At 39.2% G+C, this 22,981-nt stretch overlaps 1 protein-coding gene across 1 annotated transcript in view; it reads right to left on the minus strand.

The window, feature by feature from the left end:
* Window positions 1-18,461, minus strand: part of LOC110852697 (chordin-like protein 1) — a 27,797-nt gene extending 9,336 nt beyond the window's left edge. Inside the window, exons 1-6 of the mRNA XM_022100808.2 lie at window positions 17,837-18,461; window positions 4,304-4,437; window positions 4,106-4,205; window positions 3,876-4,025; window positions 3,704-3,807; window positions 3,457-3,625 (exon numbers count right to left, since the gene is read on the minus strand). Of these exons, the coding sequence (XP_021956500.2) occupies window positions 3,457-3,625; window positions 3,704-3,807; window positions 3,876-4,025; window positions 4,106-4,205; window positions 4,304-4,437; window positions 17,837-17,924 (745 nt within the window). The 5' untranslated portion in view covers window positions 17,925-18,461. The remainder of the gene's footprint in view (window positions 1-3,456; window positions 3,626-3,703; window positions 3,808-3,875; window positions 4,026-4,105; window positions 4,206-4,303; window positions 4,438-17,836) is intronic.
* Window positions 18,462-22,981: the final 4,520 nt, after the last annotated feature.

Raw genomic sequence — 22,981 nt, forward strand, 5'->3', positions numbered from 1 at the left:
TGAAGGTTCTTATCGACTAGCATACATAAATTTGGAGGTATAATTTGTCAAGAAGGAATGGAACGTACCGATGTATACACCATGTCCCATTATTATTATTAAGAAAGGAGGCGAAATGTAGCCTTGCTTGGTGAAAGAAGCAGTCATGATCCACTCTAAAATCCAATCCACCCACCCACCCCGAGATCTTGTATCTCATCGCTTCCTCCCTCGTGAAAGGTTGTTATTTAGCTGATCGCCCAATAAAGGTGATCATTTATCATGCTTTCTTCACTCGAGTTCAGTCACTTACGACGACGACTATGTACCTACTACGACGCATTTTTCCGAGGGGACGATAAAAAACAAACGCATCTTCTCCTCCAATCTGGGCCTTCTACTCTAGATTTTACTGGTGAAACCAACCGATAAATTTTGTTCGAATCATGTACTCGCAAAACAGAAAATTTGTGGTGGGCACAACGATACAAAGAAAGTAAATAAGCAGAATAAGTAAGGAGGAGACCCCGTCGTGCCGAACTTTGTCCTCCCGGCGAGCATGCTGATGACGGAATCATTGACAATGAAAAATAGATTTGGTCACACGCACCTTACGCCACGCTCGTAGGATATGCGTGTTATGCAATTTGTTTGTTTTTCAAAGGGACGATGATGTAGTATTTAGTCAGTTGCTGGAGGAGGAGGAGGATGGTAAAATTGATGGAAAATAAGTATGTTACGCAATGTTTTCCTAAGTTATACCACCACCACGAAGACCACTACTACGAAAGACAGAATAATGGATGGATGGAATCGCAAGGTGTGGATGGAGAGGGATTGATGAAAAATAAACGTATGGAAATACGGGGCACGACACGCACCCAATTTCCTTCCGGTGGTGGTTTGGATGGTTTGTTTGTTTGGACAAGTTTTTTTTATTCATTCCAATTTTGGAATGTTTTCGCATTTCGTCCAGTTCACCTTTTGTACGTAACACACTTTTGTCTCATTTTCTATTTTCTGTGTGTTTTCAGGTCATGCTTTCTGCCGATATACGTAACGAGTGACGATTGTTGTAAAACCAAACGAACTACCAGCTTGAAAGGTTCTACTTCTTAAAAAGATTGGGTCGTTGCTTAAAAATACTACTACTGTGGTGTAAATGAAATTTGTATAAAAACTCAAACTTTAATTTTACTCACATCGAGCAATAACAAATCAATTTATTTAATTATTTCAATTTAATTAAATACTAGACAAAACCTTTACTCTTTCTTGATGCTCTCTCGCATACATACATTCACCTACTCACTGACAAAAGAAAGATCTGGAAAAAATGCTGATACCACCAGCGCTCAATTTAAATTCTTGGGGAAAAATAAGACTATGAATTCAAACAACGATATATAATAGTTTCTAGACCGACGTTCCGAGTGGCATTTACGCCAAGCAAGCAGTGGCCGCGGAAGGGGTGGGGACATTAACATTGCAGGATAGCGGAAGGAAGGGGTTTATATAACATGGGGAGATGATGGGGACATCGAATAACCGTGAGGACATTGTCCCGCAGCCACTGCGAAGCAACTAAATGTCACAGGTACAATTGCACACAGAGAAAAAATCTAGTATAACTGATTGATTAATTATCTACCTCACTCGCACATTCACTTTTATTTGTTTCATGATAACACGCGACACAGCTCTCTAATAAGGATGACGTACATACGTATAATTCGTCACCCGTCCTATTTTTGTGCGTATCCAGGACGGACGGAATGGAATAATGATGGGAAAAATTGAGTCGTTATTAGGACAAATTATTGTTATTTTTTCCCCTGCGTGGGTGTTGGATGGAGATATTGAATCACAGACTGGGAATGAATGAAAGTAATTTTGTTGTTGTAAAAAATTGCGACATTTGTGAGCAAAGTTTTCTAAAAATACGAATAAGTTAGAAAAAAGTTCTTTAATAATAGGACGACTTTTGACTTTCAGAGAAAAATATAATTTTAGGGGGAGATGTTGCCGAGTCGTAATTAGTGTCGTCGTTACGATGTCAGGTTTGTATTTTGGGAGGTATCTAGTGGGACAAGGTCGAAGGACAATAAGTATCTTGGGATGTATGTATGTGGAATAATTGGGGGAGCGAAGTTTTGCTGTAGGGCACGACGTGATTTTAACAAAAAATATGTCGGACAGATATTTATGGAATGGACTTGTCAAATGAGAAGGACTGAATCTTTTGTGAATTAAATCTTGTGACTAGGACTGCCAATGAGTTGAGTTGAGCTGAGTTGAGGGTTAACTCAACTCAACTCAATAAGAAAAATCACCGACTCAAACTCAACTCAAGAGGAGAAAACTGGCCTTAGAGAAAACCCGCAGTAAATTACATAATTTAGACTAATTATGTAATTTACTGCGGGTTTTCTCCTCTTTGGATGCAAATATCTCTGCCAAACCTGTACATTGGCAGATCGTGTCTATTGAAAATGTATTACAAATTTGTAATCAAATTTGTGATTAAATGTCACTAATTTGACAAAAAATCGGAGATCATACCCTGAAAGACGTCTATTGCACGTGCTAGTTAAATTTTGTAGGGTAGCCTAGACTCTAGACCTTGACTCGGTCTATTTAAAGGTACCAAATTAATCTCGACATTTCATCTGGACAGAGGATACAATAAAGCAGTCTTTTCTCCAACTCTGGTGCATTCATTCTCTTCTCTTGTAGTCCTGCAATTTGACCAGTGCAGTGCATGCACACCCTGCATGTTTTTTTCAATGGTTCCTTTCTTTCTTCCTAATTCCATCATCCACTCTTTTCAAGCCTTCTTAAGTCTGCCGTTTAGCTATTGAGGACACAACCTCGAATCGGATTCCAGCAGGAAGAAGAAGACGAAGCAAGTCTCGATTCATTCATTCATTCAACGCCCACATCAAAGTTCATTCATTGTGGAATCCTATCCGACCACTTTCTTCTTCCCCACTTTGTCCACCACTTGAGTTCGATTTAGTGCTAAACACTAAACTGTGCAATACCACGACAAAAGCCAACACATTAAACAATATGTCACCGTTTCGTTATATAAGTCTAAAAAAAGTTCCACCAAGTTGGTCTTGAAGCTATGTACAAATTTCTAAATATTTTATTTCCTCGTGGAAATGAGACGGATTAAACAAGCGTTTAAATGGACGTGACTTTTATAGGTTAAAAGTAAGTAAGACACGAGACAGGAAGAGTTAACACGTCCCTTTTTCAACATGATTTCCCTCCCACTAATGGATGAACAGAGACCAGACGGTCCTCAATTACGTACAGTTGGCGAAACCAATCTGCCATTTGTCTACGAGCCGATAAGTTAAGCTGAGCCGGTACACTCTTTTTTGGTAAGTACTAATGTGTGTATATATACGTGATATCGTCGTCGTCATCGATAAGGAAAATAGGCTAAAGAGGAATGATCTCTCTTACCTGCACATCGTTGACAGCAGGCTTCAATGCTGGACTGGCTGGACGCCCCGGCAGCCCCACCCGGACCGAAACTGGACGTGAGGGAAAATCCGCTCGAACTTGAACCACTCCCACTGCTCGAACATTTAAAGGAGGAACATGCCTTCATCTGACAGAGGACCATGCCCGTCTGAAATTTTAATAATTCTCATTATAAGACCTTGAAATGTGTACAAGTCAACGTATTGATTGCCGACTATTATACTACCTGACACATGCACTGCATACATTGATCCGTGGCCTGAATCGGTAAACCGCTAACATTTGCAGTGAATGATTCCCCATCTCGATAGATTTTTCCTTGGTGGAGACCTACAAATTAAATAATTTTTCCTAAATGTTTTATTTTTGAAATAATTTTTGAAATAATTTTTAATTACAAGAGACAAATTCCGAATTCTCCGTGACCAAGTCACCATCCTCGTCTTCCTCTTCGCCAGATTCTGGATCGGATGCCGTAACGACGCCGCCACCACTGAAGGATTGTGCTCCACCCCCGCCACCCGCGCTCTGAGACGAGTCGGAATCTCCTGTACGGAAGTACATTAGGAATTTTATTTGGCTTTACTTTGGAGAAAAATAGTGAGAAAACGAAGAAAAAACTTCTTACTTTCATCGCAAACTTTACAACACGGATGTTTCAAGTGACTCGGACGATCGAGGTGACAGTCGGAGGGACATTCTTGCTTGGTGCAGTTTTGACGCCCAGTCTAAAAATTAAGTTTGCCAACATTATTTATCATGTTTGAAAAGGTCCCCGGTCAACATGCCAGCAAATGTTTTTTTTAGGAAATATGCATTTTTTTACCGAGAGACACGTGCAAATTATGCAGCTTGATCCATACGAGATTGACGACGTGGGGTACCAAACATCGCCTGGAGCATACTCCTTGTTCCGGAAACGACAAAACACTTTCTCCGGGAGGGACTGGCTGTGGACGCCTAGAGAAAAATGGGAATACAAATCGGTTAATATTCGTATAATAATGAAACGCATCAATTCGGTGAAGATGAGACTACTCACTCAGAAATCATCTCTAAAATGTATTTACATAACCACCCTTTTATTTCTGAGAACAAAATTTACTGACAACTCTGGACTCACGGATTTTTCCCATTTATTCGCTCGCATCTTGTTGACAACAAGAATCAACAATACCAGGAAATTCTGTCACGACCTAATTTCTATCTCTCATCCGGAACATACACATTTCTTGCTTGTGTCTTTCGTTCATATAAATTTCCATTTCTAATCTGTCTCATCATGATGAGACTCTCATCTCGAAAAATTAAGACAGTCTCACTTTCCCCAAAAATCAGTAAGGACATTTTTCTTGGAAAAAGGTGTTTTAATTACGACCTAAGATATTGCTTCGCACTTTTTCCAATCAACATGATGAACATTCTTGGAAAATCGTGCCTCTTTTCCTCCTTCCTTATCACGTATTTACATTCTCCTACGTACTTCCGCACTCTACGTTCGTATTATTGCGAGCAGAATCCACTTGATATATGCAATCTGTCCCTCTACATGCTATGTCCCGTTCTACGTACATTTGTACATATGCACAGAAAGCCGTACAGTTTTTGTTTGTCGCCTACTCCTCCGGACGGTCTGTGTCTACGCCATAAAATAAAATAAAATGAAATAAGTCGACATAGTCAACAGCAGCACAACCATGACCGTGGCTTTATACGTATGTACAAATTCATATCTATACTTTCACTACAGTGGATTGACTCTTTCTCGCTCGCATTAAAATTTGTACTTGTTCCACTACTACTGACGGACAATGGAGGTCTTTCAGTGTATGCTCTCCGATTTTGAGAAAAGTGTCGCTAGATCACAAATTTAGTTAGTATGAAATTCGCAAAAGGCACGATCTGCAAATTCTTAGGATTGGCAGAGATATTTGCATCCGAAGAAGAGAAAACCCGCAGTAAATTTGGAAAGTGTAAAATTTGTCACACCTTCCCCTCTTCGGATGCAAATATCTCTGCCAAACGTGCCCATTGGCAGATCGTGTCTTTTGTAAATTTAATTTTACTTAAACTTGCGATCGATTTACACTGGTTTCCCCAAAATCTGAGAGCATCCGCTGGGAAACCTCCCTTCTGAATGTATGTAGTACTACTGGTGTGTAGTACGTAATAATAAGTGGAGAGATTATGAAGACATTGGAATTTTATGTGTTTTGTTTGATGTGATACATTATTAGGGATATAAAGAATAAAAGTCTTATGCAATCATGTAGGGCTGGGATGGATGATGGTATTATCCGACAGGGTTATTATCCTGCCGAGCTTGTTCATTTGGACAATTTCCCAGTTTCTTATCTCACTTATGGAAATAATGGACGGACCAAAAACAAGAGAAAGTTGTGTCCTCGTCGAGTGGGCTCTATACCAACGTACGTACGTTCCCAGCCAAGAGACGTATTAGGTATTAGTGTTAAGTTTTGTGTAATCAAGAGAGATAGATGTGCAGTATGTAAGGCAGTAAGTTAGTTCTGGCTGGAAGGAGAGTGCAGTCTGCTGCATCCCACTTTTTTATGGATGTAAAAGGCACAGGACAAACAATCACCAATGTTCCTGCTAAAAATTTTCGCAAGTAAATGCGCAATTTCGAGCTTTATTTTTGCATCGGATTTTTAATGAAATATGAAAAATTTCGAATCCGCACGTGTTAAATCGTCCACTTTCACCCTGAACGGATCAAGAAGGACAAATCTACTAACACTTTTCGCAAGTACCAAAAATGCGCAATTTCGAGCTTAATTTTTACATCGAATTTTAAATGAACACGGATTTTTTGAAAAATTTCGAAAATTTCGAATCCCTACGGGTTCAATCGTCCACTTTCACCCTGCCGGATGAAGCTAGGTATGCCTGCATGGATGCACACTAGCGAAACGGAAAAAAGGCCCAAAGTCAGCAGCCAAAGAAGAATAAGGGCTGGTAAAAAATATAAAAATTGCATGCATTCCGTCCACAATATGGCTTCGACTTGTCCCATTTCATTGCTGCAACGCAAGGCCGTCTCCCCGAAAGAAGGAGTGAGATATCTTGGACAGCCTCTGATAGAGAGGAATTAGATGATAACACCATGTGCACTCATCCTTGTGTAGCAAGTAAGCATAACTCTGTGACTTTCTTTTTCTTCTACTTTTCTCCTCCTCGCTTTCCAATAGTTTTTCTACGAAATATTCTTCTTCTTGTTTCATCATAAAGGAAAATGAAATGCAATTTGGTTCAGGCGACAGGAGAGGAATTCTTCTTTTACTTATTTTTTGGCTGCGAGAGGCCCGGCCTTGTTCTGGCACAATCAGTACATAAAATTGAGGCCTGCTTTCTTTCTCTTTACTTTCTCTTTTTCTTTTTGTCCTTATTTCAGATAAGAACAGAACAGAGCGGAACAGGACAGACGAGAACGGAGAGTCAGCATCAGGCACGACTTGGAATGAATGTCGGATGCAAGGGAACGTCATTCCGTTTTGGTGATTGCGAGAGATGATGTTGTTTGCAATTTTGCCCGGCTATATGGCCTGCATAGTTAGCTGGTAGTTACAGTGGCCGCGGAAGCTTGAGGGGACATAATATCCCTACGGGTATTTCATGTCCCCATCTTCTACAAACCCCGCCCTCCCCATCCCCCAATGTTAACGTCCCCACAACTTCCGCGGCCACTTCTAGGACAATATACAATCCGAGGTGAGGTGGTTGTACTCATGAAGTTGGCGAGCTCGTGGAGGAGAAAGCCGGTGAAAGTGGTTTTTCTCCTCGCCTTCTTTCTTTTTAAGACTTTTTTGGCACGATTTTTTCCCCTTGATGTGCTTGCATATCGAAAAATACATAAAAGGTTGGAAGACTTGCTGCAAGTAAGACGTGCAATAATTGATTCGATTTTGATATTTGTGTAAAGGGGGAAGAAAAAGAAATGCTATGCATACATGAATAGTGTCGAGTTATTCGAGCGGAATAAAAAAGGTCTCGTTACGTAAGACGGGAAAGAAACACATAAAGCTAAATAATGGGAATGCCAACGAACCAGTATCTCGTTTTGAGGCATGCACTGCTGAACAGGGAGAAGAAAACCTGGTACAGAAAAAAAAATTACTTTTGCCCATAAACCAGAACCCAGGATTGGCAATCAATCTGTAAAATTTTCTGGGAACAAATTTTGCCTTCGGTAAATCATAAATTCTAAATAAGTAAACTGAAAAGAGGGCATCATGACCTAGGACAAGGAGGCAAAGGCCTTCATAAAATGGGTGAGGTTGACTTTCATGAAGGATGAAACTAACCCAGGGCAATATTTTATACGCCAACCTTGATGGACTATGACTTGCTACCTGTCATGTCATGCAATCGACGACTTGCTGCAAATTTAGCTGCAAATTTAGATATTCGCTTTTATGGGTCGTTTCTGGGAGAGAAAGGATCACTCAAATTTTGATGGTTTCTCATCCTCTCTCGGGGATAATTTGAAGTGGAGTTGGGACCATCAAAGGAGAAGTTTAGGATTTGAATCAGAAATCAATCGATGGTGGATGGATGACCTGGAAAATTAATTAATTTCTGAAGATCAACGAGAATAATGGGCAGTGTTTCGGGTGAAAGGGACCACTTGCAAGAAATAAGGGGGGAGAAAGTAATTTCTTGCACCTCGCATTTCTTGCATTTTTCATTTTGCAGCGCAAAAAATGTATTTCGCAAATCCACAAGAAACCCTGTAAATGCCCCCAAAAAATCCCATTTCATAATCTTTGACGCCTCTCTAGGACCATGTAAGTACATCCCTGTTTTTGCCAAGTACACTTTCCCCGGATTAAAAATTCTACCCGATTTCTTACTTTTTCCCCAACAACATTTAATAGTTGTTGTGTCTGAAAAGTTTGTAGGACAATTTCCTCGTAGAGACGATGAAATTGGCAAGGAATTCAACTCCAACTAAAGTAAAATGTGATGTGGATATGACGTTTGAATAAATGGTCAAGTTGTGAATTGTTTAGCATCCAAACAACTGCGTATTTCCTACTACCGGTCTGTCGTGTCCTTGTCTGGTCTGTCTACTACTTACATAAGTTTTAAGCCGATGCGACAATCGTTTGTCTCAAAAATTTACGAGGAACAAGAACGGACCGCCTTTACAAGCAGGGCACATGGTCGTGGGTCGCGGTATTGTTTCATTTTATTTCAGTTGTCACGAGGTCACAAAAACTTAGTCCGGAAATGTTTTCATCCTAAACCAAGTTAGTTAACGTAGGTACGCGCCGAGGCCATCAATCTCATGACCTTTGTTTAAAAAGTAGGATGAGAAAGTTGACGTGAGCACATATTATTATTACGAATTGAGCCAAACGACAGGCCAGTCTCAAGTATCGCCATACAGAATTCACCACCAAACCAAACAGGCCGATACTTTACGACTTAATTTTGTCTGCAATAATACAATTGCACCACTCGGATTAAGTATGAGAGGTAGGAATGAACGTAATCCGAGACCTTGATGACTTAACGGCTGAAAAATATTAGTCTTATATAAATTCCCATTGCACATTATGTATTTCATGTCTGAACCCCGATTACCGCAGACTGCATGTAAAGAACCCACCACGGAAAGAAATTATGTGCCACGGTTGCATAATAATAATTAATTAGAGATGCAGTAGCGGTGGTGAGATGGGGATGAAGTAAAATAATTTGGATTTGTGGTTGGTGACTGTGAAGATTGGTGTGGCCTGTCCTGTTTTGCAACATGTACTTTTTGCGGTGGGTAAGTACAGTACAGTAATTGTGTAACTACATATATCGTCAGTCATCTCTCGAAATTATAACGTCCTAATAAGCTATTTTTCTTATTAGCCAGGGAGCCAAATTAGGGAACGTGTGACTCGCTCTTTTTTCCAGGATCGAATCTATCCATTTATGTACAAGAATAGAAAACTCAGCAAAAAATAAAGAATTGCCATTTCAAGGCTCTTTTTTTCACCCTATTAAAGTCAATAATGGATGGATGGGCGAACGTTAAACCGCATTTGTTACGAAAGGTCATGACTCAAGTGTGGTGGAACTGGAATAAGTTTATGCATACGTAACTATACAAACTCCATGTTAAGATATTTATTATGAGCTACTACCACCAAACTGAGGAGACGGAGGTGTTCTCCTCTCCTGCCTGCCTGCCTGACGACAGATTTATTTGAGTAAGGTTAAGATTACTAAGAAGTCCAAGTCATAAAATAAAATCAAAGTGGGCTTCGAATCCTCTTTTTTAGTACCAGAACAAACCAAAGAACGAGTAATAATAAAGACAGATAAATAAAATAAAGATGCCACTAGGTTAAAAAATTTGAACAGTAAAAGTGGGTAGGAATAGTGATCAAATGGAGGCAAATATTCTGGAAATTTACTCAAAAAACCAAGTACAGACTGCAAAAAAGTGCATATCTTTACATGGAGAACAGGGGGACAAAGTTGTTCTGATAGGAAACTGGAGCACGGTGCGTTATTTTATCCTGTTACCATGCGGTATATTCTTCTGGGTGGGGATGAAAACGTGCTATTTTAATGCTCCTCATAAAATGAGGCCCTTCCCTCTCACCTCCAGAAAAAAAGGACCATTACAAGTTTATATGTAATAGAATTGCATCACTGCACATTTCACGGATGCGCAGAAATTAAGTACTTGAGGGGAAAAGTCAATGTCGTCAATTCCTTCTTCGTACCCAACGAACGCCTGTCCCAAAAATCTATTCTTTCCGCTGCTAAGTATTTTAATGCCGCTGATTTTAACTACCTTTTATTTTGGACACACTAACAAACACACATGTTTCCCTATAAACTGCACCCACACTTTTTATGACCCGTAATGGCAGCGGTAGGACCGCTTGAACTTGACGACAAGGCCTGGATATTTTTTTCTCTCCGCCAAAATGGGCATGTTTTGCCTAGTAAATCGAGCTTAATGGTCGCCTTGTGTAAGACATGAAGGCGGATAAGTAGAAGATCAAGAATAATGAATAGTAGTCTTAATTAATTCGTTAACTTTGCTGTGGAGGAATAATGAGGTGGATGAGGTCGTAATGAAAGGCGAGTTAGCGTGCCTTCTTCACTGGTGATCTTATCCATTTTCCTCACAAGTTTATGTGTAGGTGTACACTTAATCGAGGCCCGCACGCATTTTCTTGAGTCTATAATTGAATCAGAAAGACAAGTTTGCAAAGTTTTATTCGAGAGAAAGTTCCCTTCTTGACAGATTTGAGTGGGAGGGTTGATTAATTGAATTGAGAATATGGTTAAAAGCATACATACGCCGTAGAAGAAGACGATGATATCTTTGGTGGGGAGATATCTATCCAGCTAGATTTTTAGGAGGACGAGTTGTGTCTCTGTTTTCAAAGAAAGTTTGCCTACCGAGGAGAGTGAAAATAAATAAGGTGGAAAGTATTTTGGGTACGCTGAGAGAGGCCTTTGATCCGTAATCGCATGTTCTTTTAAGGATACTCTCAGAGACTAATCAGCGTCACATTTTGTTAAGGTTGGGCAGAGTGGGGACTTGATTTGGCTGTCGAGTTTTTTATAGTTTTTGTGACACCTACATATGTAACGGGGATCTAAATTTAGTCATGTCAGAGTTAAGATTTAAGCTGAAAATAAGTGTTTATTGATGGTTGTGTTACAAGGCGAGATAAGGTTAAGAATCGGTTCAAAGTTTCCGATTTATCAAACTTTCACTTTGGACTTGGACTTGTCAAAGTCAAGGACGAACATATGTAACGAATACGAGTAGGAATGTGTCGCGCAATTTTGCAATGTCAATGCAATTTTGGCAATCCAAATTCTTTATGAGACGTGCATATGTACCTATTTAATCGAAATGACTGCATCTTTATAAACAACATAAATGATCTAGTAAAACTGGAATTTAAAGATTATCTATTAATAAAATTCCTCCTACAACCAAGCAAAATTTATCATCTGCACGTTGCTTATATGCAATCGATCGAGGGAAAAAACCATATTATCGGAAATATAGATTTCTTGCCACTAATTCCACCCAAAAAAAACTTGTCCCTTTGCCAGAATTAAATGCAATGAATTGCAAACAAAGCACCGCTTCAGTAAATTTTCGTCATGCAACAAGAAGAATACTTTCTTATAGCACAGACTGCATCTGGTCCATTCCAGAAAGGATGTGGATGCAATAGATCGTATTTTACGGAGAGATCCAGTTTTATTTAAGTTTTGCCATAAAGATTATGCTCCTCGAACGTGGCTGGAGGTTGGTTTGGTGGATTGGATGAATGGTTCTTTTCCCTGGCCTGGTCTGAATTAAAGGCTACCAGAAAAATGAAACCAGATCCAGTTTTCCTCTTATTTTTGCATACTTGAATAAGAACAATGATTGTCTCAAGTTCGAGGTTTAAGTCATAAAATGACGAACCAAGTCATAATGTGGTTGCTGATTTAATTGCGTGCAAAAATAGAATTCGTACAAAGGGATGGACTTAGGTTAACGAATAATTTTAAGAATATTAAACCTGGTCAGATTGCAAACTAGGTATGTTCAAATCTCTAACAAGGGAGGTCTCCCAGTGTATGCTCTCAGATTTTGGGAAAATAAGTGTCTATCGATCACAAGTTTAATTGGCATGAAATTTGCAAAAGACATTATGTGCAAATGCTCAGGTGTTGCAGAGATATTTGCATCCGAAGAGGAGAAAACGTGCCAAAAAGTTGACAAATTCTACACTTTAAACATTTACTTTCACGTTTTCCCCTCTTCTGATGCAAATATCTCCGCCAAACCTGCCCATTGGGAGATTGTGTGTTTCGCAAATTTCATACTAATTAAATTTGCGATCGATTGACACCAGTTTGTCCAAAATCTGAGAGCATACGCTAGGAGACCTCCCTTGTAACGTTATTATTATTATGCTTGTAACTACTCCTGGTTATTTTTTATCTCGTTCTGAATCACTACACAAATAGAACTGCTGACTCGGCTTGTGGAATAATTTGTAGTTTTTTTCTTTATAAATTGTTACAGATTTTATTTTATGGTTATCCTGTATGTACATACACCCAAATAAATAAAGTACACATAAATAGTACCTGCCTACCTAAAAAATGAGCTGATACATATTTACTTTACGCCTATAGAAAATAGTAAGCATATTATGGTCCCCAATTTGGCCAGAATTATGACCAAACTTTCCCCATTGGGGGGCACTGATGTGAATAATTATTCTGCACACGGTGCAAGATTAAGGCTTTCATAATACTTCATGAAACAGTCAAACTGGATTAGAATCGGTTAAATGTATCGAAAAAGTATGTGTAATTTCGTCCCGTCGTCGTCCTAGTCAGATCAAACCCAACTTGACAATTTCTCTGATGGGTGGTTTGGTTTGCTTGGTTTTGTGACATCTGTACTAAATCAGTCTGGATGAAATTACAGAAGAGACGAATGACATAACGAGTATTGAATTCGTATATACAAACATGGGAAATTCTTGATTTATCCGCATTCCGGTGAAAGTGGCGTACGTGGAGCAAGTCTCACTCTGATTTCGTCGCGAGATAAGAACGAGCACATGATAAGCAAGCGAGTCAGTTAGTGTGCACCGCATTCTTTCTTTCTGGCGGAGAAAGTTGCTACATTTTCATTTTTCTGGGGAGAAAGTATGCATGGAAAACTTTGTGCCGGCCGGGTCTCCATCTTCTTATCCGTGATAATACGTACGTACTGTCTGCTGGCCTAGTGGGGTATACATGCCACTATTATGCACTACTACTACTACTACTACAACTACTTACTATTATCACCACCACCACTTGGGAAACATTTGCCAATTTTTTGTCTAGTCCATCCGACTTCCCTTTTCTTCTTTCCTTTCCTTTCTTTCTTTCCCCCTTTTCTCAAGTCGTAATCGCGATCGTAAAGTAATGCGTTATCAAATCATCGTGACACTACTGTTGCCTTGTAACGTATAACATTCCACATTTTAGAGGAAGAGGGAAAGTTTACAAATTATGTGTACTTATTTAAATACTACTTTTAAATTTTGTCCCTGCCCGGCCAGACTGGTTACGTATTTTGACAGGGAAAAACAGTTTTTTGAACGGTGACACAACACGTGTTTGACCATTGCGGAAGGAAAGATGCCAGAATAGGAAGGCTACTACGTATGTACGTCGAGTTACTACAGAGTCACAGACAATGTCACAACTTACAACTTTCTTTTTTGTTGTGACATTGCTTGCATCCCTTCTTGCAAAGGGTTGACTTGACGAAATATATAACATAATTCCTCCACGGGACAACAAGGTCTGACAAGTTTTATGTGCGGAAGTGAAAAATAAGGTAGTGAAATAACAAGTAACAATGCACGATACGGTACAATTGATACATACACGACTGCTGCATGCAAGTTATGCCAATCCCGTCAACATTTCCGGTTTGCTTTCTTTACAACTTTTACTTTTGCTTGTCAGTCTGGGGTAGATATGTACGTAACGATTCGGATTACGTGGTATGATTGGAAGGTCGGTCGGTCATTGGGTGCAAAGTCCGAAAAAAAAACAGAAATTGGTACGTATTCAGATCAGTGTTATTTTTTTAGGAAAAGTGAAAGTTGAGTCGAGTCGAGTCCAGTCTATTGTCTGTCCCAGGGGCACGGTTATTATGTTGGGGAAAGTTGGCCACTTTGTTTTCTGGTCATGTCAATGTCGGGAAAAAGTTTTACACCGAAATCGGGATTGGATTAGGCTACGGCTACGATACTACAGATATTTGCAAAGTGGATGGAGTAAATATTTGTGGTTCGGTAACATACAAAGGAAAGAAAGAGGAAAGGATACACGGTTGTCTGGCCGGAGGGAATCGGTGTGGTGATAAAGTTACCGGGAGAGGAATGGGACTTGTAAGTAGTGTCGTTGGAGAGAGGTGATTGGTGTGAATTGACTCGTTTGTGGGGTGTAAACTGGGTGAAAATGTGTGTAAAAAAGGGTACATTTTTGAAAAAATCAAGGTTTTTTCGAATTTCGCAACGTGCTATATATAGATTTTTGTTTGTTTGTTTCCAGCTACTTAATCAGTTTTGAATTTTAGATGTGCCCGTGATGACGCAAGGTGAAGTCATTTGCAAAAATAAATGACACTATGTGATGCGAAACTTTCATTTGATTCATTTCGCAATTTGCATATTAGTCTGGATTTCACTCTGGAGATTTGATATAATTTGATTACGAACATGCAGGTGAGTGAGAGTTGAGCAGAGAGACACAAAATCAGGGTCACTTTCTCCCGTCATGCAGTATTTTGGCGAGGCGTGGGTGGATTTTGGGTAATGTGTTATCATCCGGAATTTGCGCAACTTTTTGTGTAATCTCTCTCGCTTGGGTTAATATTTAATCAAGTCAATTTCAATTTTGAGCTATGTTTTGTCACTCAGAACGACACTGTTACGGAGGGTTTGCATTGTTCTGCTGGTAAATTTATATATTTACATAGCGTAGGTAGAGGTTCATACCCTTTTTCTGGGATTACCTGATTTTTATTAAATTATGATATGCATAATTTTGATCTATTAAATGTTTAATGAAATGAAATGAAAAACAAATTACGAAACTTGAACCTCTTAAAATGAAATCAAATCCTCGTAATTCTACCTGAAAGTTGATCCCATAAAATATTCCGCCTTCTTACAACGTACTTATCTACTAACTAACTAATGTCCATACCAATTCATTCATCCCCGTCACTTTGTCTTCACAATTCACATATCGTGACCTGAACTAACATACACACGGACTGACGTCAAATGCATAATGTACATCATCATCTCCTCTGTTATAAATGTGACGCAATAAAATAATAATAATTATTGATTGAATGAATGTGACTGAATAAAAGCAAAAGCAACGCATGATTTCCAGCTAAGAAAGAAAACGTTCCTGTATAACATGCATGACTTGATGAATTGATCTTGATCTGATGCGTGGTACGTACAGCGGTCGGTGGTGGTATTGGTCATCATCGTGCAATATTTACCCAGATAGTCGTCATTTCGTGTATGTAGTATGTCGTTAGTTTATTACATTACTCACTCACCTGGCCAAGGCATGATGTCTCATCATCATCATAAACAAGTTACTTATTAGTTCTAGTTAAATCTATGCTTTTCTTTCATATTCGTCATCAATATTTTATGCCGAACCACTTGGCCAGATTCTTGCTTAAGTAGCAGTGTCACATTTTTAGCCCGAGTCAATAGGTGTGCTTGTTTATCGATTAAGTACGTTCGTAAAACTTATCAAATCGTCTTGTACACTTGTAAAATATGCAAAATTAAGTTCGCAGATGAGGAAAATATGCAAAAATTTAAAGTTGTAGAGGTCGTACCCGCACCTCAATTATTACCATTAAACAACCTGACTCGGGCTAAATATGTGAGGCTGAAGTGTGGATTTTGTTCCTCAAATCAAGTCAAACCAACCACCTGTATATTTATGTATTAAAAACGACAAGCATGAAAATATGACGACGACCGACGCCACCTTATTCTATTTGTTCTTGTACCTCATCATTTCACAATTACTGTTATTTATCACTCTCTTCTTCTACCCTTACCTAGCTCACTTTATGGTATAAATTCAACATTACAATTCCTGGAATTATTCCAGTATAACAACAACATTCAGGCTGTTTAAGAATCGTTTTTTTTACACAGTTTTAATCAATAAACCGGTCGCATTTCATTGCTTGGGGTGGGAACTAAAAATTCATGTTTTTAATGAGCGTAATTATTTGTTTTATTGGGTGTCAGGTGTCACGCGGAGAAGAATAAGTTGTTAAAGATTTGTAAATTGAGCATCATTCATGCCGGTGAGCGATTGAACTTTCTTGTTATTGGTTTAAGTGGAAAGCACTTGACACTTATTTGAGTGTGAAGAATGTCGCATAACTTTGCCAAAATAAGTAAGTTGAATGCCGGATGGAAATTTTTCTTTCTTTGCTTTACGATGACGAATGAGGATCTCGAAAGATCAAGCGAGGCAAGGCCAAGTGCATTCCTTTTTTTTTGTTGGGTGTAATATTTTTATTAGTCATTCATCCTCTGGGAATGAATTTATTGCTGTTAGTGAACTGGAAATTTCTTGTTTTTCTGTTAGTTTGTAAAACGTTTCTAAGAATTTGAGACGAAATTAGTGTTTGTTTCTTGTGGATTGTCTACATTTCTTAAAATGCAAAAATTGCAAGAAATGCGAGGTGCAAGAAACTGCAAGAAACTGCAAGAAATATGTCCATCTAGCGTATGGTACGTGCATTAAAATTAAACCCTTTTTTGTACGCATTTCTTATATAGAGAAAGGTCTAATTATAAAATACCAACAATAGTTTCTTGCGCCTGGCATTTCTTGCAGGTCAAAATACCACTTTCTTCCCGTCATTTCTGGCAAATAGCTACTTACACACCCGAACGAAATACTGGACTCGATGATAAAAAATGTATGTATAAATTACCAAAAATTAGCAGGTTCAAAATAGTAAAATTGTACTACTTGGATGTCCGGTGGGTTTATTATTAGGATGGGCATCCATACATACTCCTATTTCCGGTGGAATATTGTTATGTCATAATAAATTGTAATGTTTCCGATGCCTTCATAATTTGAGGCGAGAGAGGAAGGTGAAGCCTGACTGACACGTGTATCTCTCCTAAGTGGGTTGCATTTTGGATGCCGTTTTCGTATGCACATACCGAGCAATGTGTTCCGGAGACAATACGTACGGAAAATCAGTAATAATTTACCCCTCGCTATTTAATACATGCTCTATACGTAATGGGCATGGATAGGTCAGATCACTTAATTGACATATGTAAGAATTATTAAATACTAATGATTTTTTAACCGTGCCCCATAACTTGTCATTACCGTTAACCCAGTTTTTTTACTGTCAACAATTTTTCGTCATTTTCAGGCCTAGGTTAGTTAAATTATTGAACCGGCTTAAATTCATGGTCAAGCAAACAACAGATAAAATAATTATGCTATTTTTGGAGCACATAAAAAAGTGACATTACTATATACGAATTACGTTAATTGGGGGGCTAAAAATAGCAGAAATAAACCATCCAGGGGGACATAAATTGACGGTTTGGGGAGGAAACACCGGCCGGGAGTTTGTCACCAAAGTTGAAAGTACGAACGTCTCGTATTCATGCTTTTATGTATGTAGGTGCTACTACTTTACTAAATATTACCCATGCAGTGACAGGTCTGGATAAATTTGCATAATAAAAAATACACAAGAAGAATCATTTTTTATTACCTTGCATCCACCAGGAAGTGAGGACGATGAGGATGACAAAGGAATAATACGGGCAGCCGGAGCAGGTGGATTGCAGGAGTCGACCCATTTTCTGTGTAGATTTTGATTTAACGGAACTTCTTATTTTCTTGTGGATTAAGTTAATTTCCGAAATATTTTTCCGCTTTGTTTTCTTGATGGAATGTGTGTAACAATTAATTTCTGACAATTAGTTTAATATGAGATCAAAAAATTGTAAGTATTTTTTTCTTAAATGTCTTCTCGTTTTCCACAATAAATAAATGTTCAAAAAGTTTTTGAGACTTGTAACTTTCTCAGTTTTCTCGAAAAACTTAGGAATACTTTCGACCAAAGTGAGACTGTGTGTGCCGTTTAGCGTGGAGCCGAAGTTGTGTGTGTAATGGGTGACGTTTGTGGAAGTGGTGTTTGCTCGGGCAGAGGTGAGCTGAGACTGATTCTCAATATTTTTGTTCTCATCCTTATCATGAGATGGACAAATGGTTGGTGTGTGTGAGTGTGTGGACGTGTATTGTATGTCGTGTATGGTATGTATATTTAGTCAGTTATGATTACGACGAGCTTCTACTTCTTGTGGATGGAGAAGATGAGCGACCGGGTAGACGGATTCGCGTACTGACGAGCTAAACCACCAAGCTGCAGCAAGTCTTTAGGAAGAAAAAGAGTCAAAATTCAAGAAAGCCAAAAACCGGCATCCATACCGTATCCATTCCATGGATGCCTATGGATCGCTACAAATGGACAGAATCAGCCAGCCCTACGTTAAGTAAGTAAGTGGTTGACTGAGGAGAGGAGTCTTCTTATGTGCGAATATGTACTTATAACACAATCCGAAAACCGGGCAAGTACTAGAAAAGCATGTATGTCAGTGCGATGATGGGGCTTATGTACATATGTATGGATTATTACTGTAAATGTGCATACATGCCAGTAAGTAATTCCAGCGGGTGTGTAGTAAAGTATGTAACTGGTGGTGCTCATTTAATTGGTTCATTTAATAAGCTCACTAGATTAGCACTAGTTTCGGTATAAATTAGCAATAATACTAAATTTTAAGTATGTATGCGATACACGATTGGAATTTGAATATGTTGTTGCGTAAAGATTTTTTTTCTACCTTTATTGTGTAACATATTTATTCGTCTGACAAATTGATTTTGTGAAGAAAAAGTTATTTTAAGTAGTTGAAAGCACGTCTTAAAAAAATACAATAAATTCTTCAACTCACTTTAACTTCACTTCCAGTCCACCCACGCCGTTCCACGTGTGCACCTTAATCCAATCGAGACGACCTTCTTTCCTGATTGAAAAATAAGAGTGGAAGAATCAGGAAGGAGGTAGCCAGTGGTGGCGGAAGGAGGGGGACAAGTGGGGACAATGAAAGTATGGAATTGGAGGATTAGGAACTTATTAATGTGTCCAAGATATGTACGATTTTGCCGATTTTTTGGGGACATTGTCCCCCTCCTTCCGCGGCCAATGGACGCCATATAATATCCTTGTCCTTGTCATGTCATCTGAATAATACGTGTTGACGGATATATTTTTTGAGGCCGTATTTTCTCTTTCTTCCAAATGGAGAGGAATATGAGATTAATCTTTCAGCAGGGCTAAGATGCATTTTTATACAGATACGTTCGTATTATTCGCATCCGTAATAATCCAACAAGTGCAAGGAAATAATACAGTCACCGGATTTTCTCCAAGTCTCGAGATTTATTCGTATTCTCAGAATTACGATGCCCGTTTTTGTTTATGGCTCTACTTTCACTACTCATCCGCTGGCTGAGTGATTGTCATTCCTTGTGACATGCAGGAACTAAATATAGGAAATATTAAGCCAAATGGTGACTCTCTTTCTCTCTCCTTGTTGATAAGATGGGAAGTATTGCCGACAAAATTAGGAGGAAAGGTCGCTCTCATCATAAATATCTATCCATGCACTCGACTGATTTTATGGTAAAAATGAATGAATGGTAAAAGTGTGTGCGAAAATTAGAAGAATAAAATTTCAGTGTAAATATCTTCCCAAATTCCTGCATGGATTTGTCCTTGGTTGATTTTGTTTGGTTCACTTTCACTTTTTTGGTAAAAAAATTCTCCCGAAATGTGTGATACATTCGAGCCTATCTACTTACCCATATTATGAGAAGTACATATTAAAGTAGAGGCTTTTCTCTCAAAATGTGGAGAAATTGGGTCAAACAAATCCCTTCTAATTTTATCGTTATTGTCACCAATTCACACACTTTTTACACTTCCTCCTCCTCCCTCCCTCCCGAAAGTCGGAAACACTTAAAGAAATTGGAAAAATTTTTGCTATGTACCAAAAGACGAAAACTTTACTAATATTTTACGACTTTATAATAATTCCAAACCAATCCACAACTTTATTATGATGGGATGAAGTAAGTGAAAGTTGTGTGTGTGTCTGGCTGGCTGGGTGAAAAAAAATATGTGCGTTGCGTAATTACATGATGGAGGGAAACTTACATATTTATCTACTTACACAACCAACAAAGGCATTATTATGATAACCACCAACGAGCCACAAATAGCACACTACTTTTTGACAATATTTATTATTCTGGGGTTGAAATGTATCCCAATTCGTCTCAATTTATAGTTTAATCGTCTATTAGGCTTTATTTATTTAACTTTTGCATGTCGTGGAGTGGGTGGGTGGATATGAGACTCCCTCAAGAGAGAGGTTTTGTTACTTGGTCGGTTATACAAGCCAGCAGTGGCCGCGGAAGCTGTGGGGACATTAGAATTGTAGGATAGGGGAGGGAGGGGTTTATATAACATGGGGAGATGATGGGAACATCGAATACCCATGGGGACATTGACCCTCTGTCCCGCGGCCACTGCAGCCCAGGCTAAAAACGGATACGATTAAACTATGGTTCGCTGCTTGGTGAGTAAGTAATTCGATTTAAAAACGATTTGTCCTCATAAAACGATTATATAAATACAACGATTGGATTGGATTACATAATATTTTTTCTAACTGGACTTGTTTATAAATAAGAAGCGTTTTGTTATGTTGTGTTGTGGTCCTGGTATTCCGTCCCGTTCGTCCTCTACTACTTAATTAATTCCATCGTTAAGAATCACGAGTATGACACGGGATTAAAAATTCCAGAAGGGTCGGTCTACAAAGTTTGCTTGTTTTTGCTTGGTATGCAAATATGTGTACATATCTGTACAACCAGGAAGTAGGCATCTCGTTTAAATGAATGGGAATAAGAGAAGTGAAAGTCAAGAAATTTGTATTCCGGGCTACCACCTTAGACACAATCTTTCCCGGAGGACGAGGAAGGGCAGAGAAAGGACACAAAACGAGTTGAACTTTCAGTCAACTCAACTTTCTCTTGCAGAAAGTACATAAACTAAATGCCTAACTAAACAAGGAAGGAAGGAAGAAGAATCCGTCCGGAATGAAGGCGAGACGTTTGGAATTCTGGACATGCAAAGGGAGGAGGAGAACCTCAACCCTGAAAATTAAGGATCCCATCCGGGCGTAGTAAGTAGTAAATAGTATTTTACTGGAACCTTCCACGCGCTGTTTGTAGAATGGAGAAGAAGAAGTGTGTGTACCCTTTCCCAAGGTCACGGAGGGTGATAATATTGAAGGCTAGAAGGTTCAGTGTTGCGTTTCTGGTGGGTTTGCTACATTTGAAAGGAAGAAATGTAAGGTGCAAGAAACTGCATGGGAGAAAGTGCGAAAAATAAGCGCCACCCAGCCACGCGCCGTATGAAATATAGCGTCGGGGCGTAGCTTCTCGCGCCTTGCGTTTCTTGCAGGTCAAAATATTGACCTGCAAGAAACCACTTTCTCCCCGTTATTTCTTGCAAATGGTTACTTGCACCCAGGCAAATTGAACGCATACATATATTTGCAAGTCGCATCCATACGTAGGTAGCTTGCTTTGTTCCGTGGTGACAAGTAGGTTTTCCCTGCGATGCATGAGATAAAGGAAAAGAAGAAGTGTTATTTTCTGCTACCATTTGACCTTCAAGTCAACTTGGGTGCTGTCACCTTGTCGGGTTTCATTCCATTTTATCATTCGAAGATAAAGAACTTGGTCAAGCTCTGGTCTGGTTATTGTGTCCCACTCAAATTTTGTATTGTTCCTGAGAGAGAGAGATTCAGATCATGGATCATCAGACAGGAGGAAGTAGTACAAGTAGTTTTCGAGTAGGTTGTTGGTGGTGGTTCCATTTCGTGATATTTATCAAGGTAAAGTAAAACTAGGGGAGAATTTCTCTTGGCCTTTTGTTTGTTTGGTTTCTCCTCCTCCTCCTCCTCCTCCAGTTCGTCTGAAGGGGTCCGCATATTTATTTTAAGGATTCGTGTAGGAGGTTGTTTTGTACACATTTTCTCCCTGAGTGAAGCAAAACATGATACAGTTCAATTGTTTGGTAAAGCTCGGCATTGTCGTCGTACGTACTTGGGTTTGTTCTTTGTGGTGGTTTGGTTCGGACCAGTGGCCGCGGAAGCTGTGGGGACATTAACATTGTAGGATAGGGGAGGGATGGGTTTACATAACATGGGGAGATGATGGGGACATCGAACAACCGTGGGGACATTGTCCCTCTGTTCCGCGGCCACTGGTTCAGACTGGCTGAGGACCCAGTTGACGTGGGCATTTAGAGGTAATTACTTTCGCCAATTACGCGGAAATTCACGTGGGTGAAAGTCCTCGTAAGAAGAAGTTGACAATATTTTGTCTCATATTTACTTGACATTTTAAATATAAGTTTTCGCGTACGGGCAAAAATTTACGAGGAGAAAAACTGTCGCATATTCTTTCTTTGAGGAGACATCTTCCCCTATTTTTTTAGCTCTTAGAACGTGTAAGGTCACGGCCGATGCTTTTTGTTAATAAAAATGGAGTACATACACAACTAGAGATTTACGTGGGGAACATTATTATACGACAAAGACTATATACCTACATTTCAGAGGGGATAGATTGGTCCAACTGGTAGACTGCAGTGGCCGCGGAAGGCGTGGGGACATTAGCATTGTAGGATAGGGGAGGGAGGGGTTTGTATAACATGGGCAGATGATGGGGACATTGAACAACCGTGGGGACATTGTCCCTCTGTCTTCCGCGGCCA

Source organism: Folsomia candida, unplaced genomic scaffold (genome assembly GCF_002217175.1).
Source record: "Folsomia candida strain VU population unplaced genomic scaffold, ASM221717v1 Fcan01_Sc007, whole genome shotgun sequence".
NCBI lineage: Eukaryota > Metazoa > Arthropoda > Collembola > Entomobryomorpha > Isotomidae > Folsomia > Folsomia candida.